The sequence below is a fragment of the Triticum urartu genome, chromosome 2, assembly GCF_003073215.2.
Source record: "Triticum urartu cultivar G1812 chromosome 2, Tu2.1, whole genome shotgun sequence".
Taxonomy (NCBI): Eukaryota; Viridiplantae; Streptophyta; class Magnoliopsida; order Poales; family Poaceae; genus Triticum; species Triticum urartu.
The window spans coordinates 558,383,690-558,391,154 of NC_053023.1; the positions used below are offsets into that span (position 1 = coordinate 558,383,690).

Consider the following 7,465-nt stretch of genomic DNA (forward strand, 5'->3'; position numbering starts at 1 on the left):
AGTCATCCATCTAAAAAATTAGTCCGCGATTTAATCTACAAATCAACCGTCTCGTAAAAGTAAAACGCACGGAAACTTTTGGAGAAATTACCTTTCGCGGCAAGAAGGCGTTGCTTCTTCCCATCAATGATTGGTAGCAAATCCGCCGCCCCTACTTCCCATGGTCGTGCGGCCCCAAACCTGCGGCGCCGGCACGACAGTTGCGAGGAAGAATCAGGGATCAAGCGCGCCCGAAACAACCTCTTCTGACTGCAACGAGGCCCCGAGTGAAGCTCCGTGATGAATCCATGGAGACGTCGGCCACGCATCCACGGGATGGATGGCCACCCACAAGCTCGCAAACCGGTGGAAAAGATGCAACGGAAGGCGGCGGAACTACTCGATGGCGCGGGATGGCCAGGGGCAATCAGAATCAACGGCGAGATGCGGCAGCGGAATAGAGCGCACGAGCTGAAACTTCCGCCCTGTCAAAATTTTCTGCCGATAGGGGAAACTGCACATATATACAGCTTAAGGGGTCTAATATATAGCTCCTCAGGAAAAAAAAACCAGGTTAAAGGTTTTCGCAGGACATGTCCGGGACAATTTTTTCAGCCTGAAACGGCGGTTATTTTCCGGGTCGGGGCCGTGGGGCATTTTACGGATCCGCTAGAGATCTCTTAAAAGCATGGGATAGGATGGGATCTGGTAGAGATGCTGTAAAAAAACCTCAACATGGTATAATAACGCCACGTGAACAAATTAACGAGTGAGTGTCCAGTCTCCACGGAAACAGAGAAGGAGCAAACATGCTCTGCGCTCCGCCGCAAACGCTGCGTCCGTCGCGGCCGCTCTTGCCCCAACCGCGATGCTCCGGCAGCGCACAGCCGTCGCCGTCCTCGGCCGGGAACATCCGGCGGCAGGTGCTCCAGCCCGAGGGCCGCGCGAAGCTGGACCCGCGCTCCGACCGCGACTTCTACGCGTTCCCGCGCCTCGTCAAGCACGTCGACGACGGCTTCCTCGCCACGCTCACCGACCTCTACAGGGAGCGGCTGCGACCGGAGTCGGACGTGCTGGACCTCATGAGCTCCTGGGTGAGCCACCTGCCCCCGGAGATGCGGTTCCGGCGCGTCGTCGGCCACGGGCTCAACGCGCAGGAGCTGGCCAAGAACCCGCGCCTGGACTACTTCTTCGTCAGCGACCTCAACCGGGAGCAGCGGCTGGAGCTCGAGAGCGCCTCCCTCGACGCCGTTCTCTGCACCGTGAGCGTGCAGTACCTGCAGTCGCCAGAAAAAGTATGTGCCATCCACCACCGTGTGTTCTTATCCTCTTCTTCTCTCCACCACACAATTGATACATATTAACTGTTCGATCAGTTCATATGCTCACTGCATACTGATTTCCTTGTAAGGTTTTCGCGGAGATCTACCGGGTGCTGAAGCCGGGCGGAGTGTGCATCATGAGCTTCAGCAACCGGATGTTCTACGAGAAGGCCATCGGCGCGTGGCGGGAGGGGTCCGCCTACAGCCGCGTCCAGCTCGTGACGCAGTACTTCCAGTGCGTCGAAGGTTTCACGCAGCCGGAGGTGGTCCGGAGGCTGCCGCCCTCCGACGCCGGCGGCAAGTCGGGCTCGTCGCCGCTGGAGGCCCTGCTGAGGCTGTTCGGGCAGGCCAACTCTGACCCGTTTTACGCCGTCATCTCGTACAGAAACTTCAAGCCCATGTGAAATTCTTCGATTTACGTAGAAATGCCAAGAGCAGAAAACATGTCCGAATGTTGGAAATGCCAAGAGTAACATAGAGTATGTATATATACATACGAAATACGGAAGTTTCTGTACGAAACAGTACTGGCACGCTGCCTGTAACGTAGTATTTCAGACCCGCGTTCATCTGGAGATAGGAGTCCGAGACTGACTCGTACTAGTCGTACACGACGCGCCACGATCCCGCGGGCAGTCGGAGTGGTCGGCCATATAAGCCAGCAGGGGGCGCGCGTCCAATACCCCAAGTTCACGCCGCTGCATTGCCGCGTCCAGCCATCCAACACCGTAGCCCGTCGAACTTACGAGTTGATTAGGGCACGGCGCAATGATCCGCCCGACGATGGCGTGGGAGAAGGCGGTGCAGAGATTCGCCAAGGGCGAGAAGGAATTCACCGAGGGGGCAGAGATCCTGCGGCAGTTCGCCGCCGTCACGGAGGCGGACCTTGCGGCGGGGAAGCTGGTGCCCACGAGGGAATTCGCCGCCGCGACCGCGCTCGCCGAGGAGACCGCCCTCCGCCTGCTCCACAGGGCGGAGGAGGAGGTGGGGAACGCCGAGCACACGGCCGCGGCGTTCGTGGGTAGGCCGGGGGCCGAGAAACTGGTGGAGCCGCTCCGCAGCCACGCCGCCTCCGTCGCCAGGCTGAGGACGCAGGCCGCGGAGTTCGCCGCTTTCACGCGCCGGATGGCCTCGCTGCCGGTCGTGGAGGAGCCCGAGAGCTCCGAGTTGAGACCGCGTGGAGGCTTGACGGCGGGAGTCGAAGGATCCGGACGCAGGGAACAACGAACAAGGAGGCCCAACGCCAGATACTTCGGGCCCGAGTGGAGCTCCTGAGCCCGCCGGCCGGCCATCGGACACTCCAACACTGCTACTCCACAACTGATTTCATACGATCTACTCCTACCAGAATACGAGATCATGCCGTTTGTTACCTTTGTCTTGAAAGTTCAAACTAGATTATCGGTCGTTTGTTACTTTTCTGGTCAGAGTTTAAACTAAGATTATCGGTCAGCTTCAGATGATGTATATACATATAGCTTGGGAACAGCGATACGTTTGTTGCACATGTAAGACCTACCCACATGAGCAGTCAAATTCTAAGGTCCTCTTTGATTCGTAGGATTTTCAAAACGTATGAATAAAAAAACATGAGATTAAAGTGGCATGTCATCTTAAATCCTAATGATTGTATAAATGTTTGATTGTGCATAGAAAAACGTAGGATTCTTTCAAAGAGGTTTGAGTGGAGTCTAGTGCAAATGAATCATATGAAAAAATTCATATGGTTTACAATCCCACGAATCAAACAACCTACATAGGAGAAATTCATAAGGAGTAGAATCCTCCAAGGCCTTCTTTGGTTTGGAGGAATTTTATAGAATAGAATTCTTATAAGATTTTTTTTCTTTAGAGCCATTTGGTTCATAGAAACGGATTCCTATTCCTACACAGGATTAGTTCATATCCTCCACATTTCAAAGAAAAATAAACATGAGTCTAGACTCAATGAAAAAATTTGTATGATGCGAACAAATGACATTTTTTTTTCCTATTCTTACTCATAGAATTTGAGATGCATGTCATCTCATTTCCTATAAGTTTCTTATTCCTACGCACCATCTGCAAGCGTATGAACCAAAGAAGGCCCAAAATTCCTCTGAGAATCCTTTGAATCAAAGAAGCCCTAATGGTGCATCCTTATCTTGAAGTTTGAGAAATTTGCACCTGAACTGGACTTAAAGTGCAGCAAATCATGCCGTAGAAAGACCAAACAAACGCCAATAATTTCTAAACTTATTTTGAAATGTGGTTACTTAGAGCCTTATTTATTAAAAAAGATCGAAGAGAATTGCTCAGTTAATTTACGAAAAATGGATGAAAATCGTCACAACAGGCACGTAAAAACAAGGATATAGGTGGACAAGATCGAAGACCAGCGATAAGCATTACAAAACCAAAAAACCATCACACGCTGCATTGGTGGACACGATAATAGACTCTCATATATACACACACACATTTCCAGAATCTAGAGCGAAGGATCTCAGTTGCAAGCAGAGCGACTGGTCAGAGGGACGTAGCGGACAGAGGCATCGGTGCGGACGCTTGTGGATCCGTCGGTGCTCTTGTCAATCACCTGCAGGTTGTTGCTTACGATCAGGAATAAAAATTTTAACGAAATTCTGCATATTTCGATGGGGTCTGAAGTATTTTTAGTCTAAAATTTCAAGCCAGATTCAAACTAATTTCAAAATAATTCAATGAGGTTTCAAATCTTTAAATCCTATGAAATTTCGCATATTTCGGTGAGACCCGAAATCATTTTGTTTACGAAGTTAAAAACCTTGCTTTCGACAACTTTCCAAAGTTTTCCTTCCAGCCTAGACATCATCTCCGCTGACGCTGCAATTCTATCTTCTCACGGTTAAAACCTCTGTATTTATTCTGTAGTTAGTTTAGACCTAGGGTCCTAGGCTAGATAATTGAGATCTGTTTGGTGTATATATACCTCACGCATGCAATGAATACAATGCGCTTCGCATAATAATCTAAACCTACGGTGAGAGCTCGTCTGCTCTCGTGTGTTTCTCTGGGAATCGAAGATCGACTCGTACACGGTACACGTACGCGCTACGCTCGAGTCGATCATATAAGTCAGCAGGGGGCGAGCGCCCAAGTTCGTTCGCACCATCGGTTGAATTGCCACCCAACACCGCGTAGTCCGCCGATCCATCAGTGCGTGTTACGAGTTGATCAGGACGCGCCGCATGGTCCGTCCGACGATGGCGTGGGAGAGCGCGGTGCAGACACTCGACGAAGGCGGCAAGGCGTTCACCAAGGGGGCAGAGATTCTACGGCAGTTCGCCTCCGTCACGGAGGCGGAAGTTGCGGCGGGGAAGCCGGTGCCCGCGAGGGAGTTCGACGCCGTGGCCGCGCTCGCCGAGGAGACCGCCCTCCGGCTGCTCGACAGGGCGGCCAAGGAGGCGGAGGCCGGCGAGCAGACCGCCGCGGCGTTCGTGCGTAGGCCGGGGGCCAAGAAACTGGCGGAGGCGCGCCGCAGGCACGCCGCGTCCGCCGCCGGGCTGAGGACGCAGGCCGCGGAGTTCGCCGCTTTCAGGCGCCGGATGGCCTCGCTGCCGGTCGTGGAGGAGCTGGAGAGCTCGGAGTTGGGGCCGCGTGGAGGCTCGACGGCGGGAGTAGAAGGAACCGAACGCAAGGAAGCAAGAACAAGGAAGCCCAACGCCAGATACCTCGGGGACGAGTGGAGCTCCTGAGCCCGCCGGCCGGCCACGTAACAGATTTTATCGGATCTACCGGAATAAGAGATCATGCCGTTCTGTTAGTTTTCTGTTCAAAGCTCAAACTAGATTATCGGTCGTTTGTTACTTTTGTGTTCAAAGTTCAAACTAGATTATCGGTCGGCTTCAGATGATGTATCTCTACTATTAAATAGGGCAATCAAACGTCATGATGGTTGAACCTCGTTCGACCCCCCCATGCTAAAAAGATCGAAGGGAACAACCCATGTTCGAGGACAGGAAAAAAAGCGAAACAACTCGCACGATCTCCAACTCCTCCCCGACCTTCAGGTTTGTCTTCCGAGATATCTCTTCCCCCAAACATGACCCATCCACATCCTCACCCCCATCTCCCAGGACCACCCAATCCCTCCATGTCCATCGATCGCGGCACTCTCCGGCGACCGCTCGACACCTCCTCTTCCATGACCGTGCCTCTCTTTACGCTCATCTATTATCAAGTTCACAGTACTACAAATACTGTCAGACGACTAAAGCTAGCTGTTATGCATACTGACTGGGGTGTGGACTCTATTTCTTAAGGAAAAAACTCAAGTGAGATTTTGCTTCCATGGGTCTAACTTTTTTTTGCAATTATTTCTCTTTGTGTACGCATTGCCCTTAGCATCCATTTGACAAGTTAAAATTAATTGGTTGGCCTCGTTAGTGTTATATCAGAGATTTGGCGGACTCTCTCTACCTATGATGATTGGGTGTTGACTTCTCACCCGCAATCCCAACTACTTCTTCATTTTTTTCTCATCACTCATCTGACCCGAGATGTATATACAAGCGTTATTTACATGTTAAGACTAAGACATAAATATCACATCCTATTGTCCTGGTTTACAACTTGTTTTTCAAAACGCAATTTCCAGCATGTCATTAGCCAAATTAGAACTATATAAGGAGATAGTAAAAAAAAATTGGTAACCTGATATGTTCATCACACTTTAAAATCAACAGAAAATTGATTTACGTCCAACTCAGGCTTCAACCAATCACTGCTCTACTGATGTCCTTAAGAGACGTTCTTGAGCTACCTGGCAGCATGTACTGATTGTTTCATCAGTTTGCACTAGGTACTCACTTTCATGGTTGGAGTTGAGAGCAGCATGGCCTGGTACGATGCACACGAGTGCCGCAAAACCCATGGTCACAATCATGTCTTTCATAGCCGGTGTGGTGTGCCTAAGGTTAAGCCACCATCGATGGCGGTGACATTTTTTTGTGGGGGTCGATGGCGATGGCACAAACGGCGAGCAGCTGATAAAGTAAGGAAGGTCGTCGTTAAGGTTCGTGTGCAAAAGTGCTTTGTTTGCTTCTAGCACTAGGATGCAGATGCAGATGGTATTGAATTATATATAGCTTACAAGATTTTTTTATAAAGATATTCATAGTAGCATTTTAGGAAATATGTAAACATACCTTCATTGTGTGCTCTATAAGAGATTATGTGCCTTGTAACTATAGTGAATGGTTAAAAAAATTCTAGAATGAATGAGAATTTTCTTTACGTAAGGTTGTCGTGCATTGCACTTGCACGCTTACTAGATGAGAAGTTGAGATTGTTGATTTTGCTGCTTGGAAGAGCTGCATTCCAATAATGGATGGATTTGTTTCATGATAAGAATTAGTTGTTTCAATGCGGATGGGGTGTTCTTTATCACCAAATTCCATGCTATTTTTTGTAGGTGTTCCACTTGCTTTCCAATCATGTTTGCACCACAACAATGCCACACTTATCAATGCAACGGAGGGCTTGGGGGCCCCACGGTGTTATTACTTATTAGCAATACCATGGTGAGCCTAGCATATCAGGGTGAGGAGTTCACTGTTATGAGCTATGAACAGGAGATGTTTTTTTACGTGGATAAGCGAGATCAGTGTGATTGGCCAATTTAATTTAGTTGATGTTCATGTTTGAGGTAATTTGCAGGAGAGCTCATTGACATCTTGTGTTGTGGTGTTTGCCATTATAATCTGTTTATGATGCACTATATGTTGTAAACTTGATATGCATCAGACTGATAAGTAATTAACATGGACATGTTTCATTCTTTTTCTCCTTGATTCTTCGTGTCATAGTTGCACATGCACCGATCATGTTATATTGTTATCTACGAACAAGCAGATGAGTAGGTTATAATTCAGTACCACCCAGTGCTAGGCCTTGATTCAGTTGTTTTTATTTCAGATTTTAATACGAAGCGACTAGGCCTTGATTCAACTATTTTTTCGTATTTTAACAGCTAAGCGATGGTGTGATTTTTCATTTGAAAACGAGGATAACCCCCGGCCTCAAGACGATGCATGCAGCCATATATTATTAAAAGTGTAAAATCCAGCAGCCGGACACCATCGACCCAGAAATAAATCGGAAAACAAACCCTGAGGCCGTATACCTCGCGACAGTACCTCCCC

The 7,465-nt window shown here is 49.2% G+C and overlaps 1 protein-coding gene across 1 annotated transcript; it reads left to right on the top strand.

Moving 5' to 3' along the window:
• The first annotated feature begins 723 nt into the window (after positions 1-723).
• LOC125538732 lies at positions 724-1,823 on the top strand. Its single transcript, XM_048702006.1, has 2 exons — positions 724-1,274; positions 1,391-1,823. Exons 1-2 carry the CDS (start codon positions 789-791, stop codon positions 1,703-1,705), a joined length of 801 nt encoding a protein of 266 aa, XP_048557963.1. The 5' UTR covers positions 724-788; the 3' UTR covers positions 1,706-1,823.
• The last annotated feature ends 5,642 nt before the right edge of the window (positions 1,824-7,465 follow it).

What these genes read in the sequence shown, in the direction of transcription:
- LOC125538732 (XM_048702006.1), top strand. Translation starts at nt 789, where the DNA reads ATGCTCTGCGCTCCGCCGCAAACGCTGCGTCCGTCGCGGCCGCTCTTG. An exon ending in ACCTGCAGTCGCCAGAAAAA is followed by an intron (nt 1,275 to 1,390) that starts GTATGTGCCATC and finishes TTTCCTTGTAAG; the next exon opens with GTTTTCGCGGAGATCTACCG.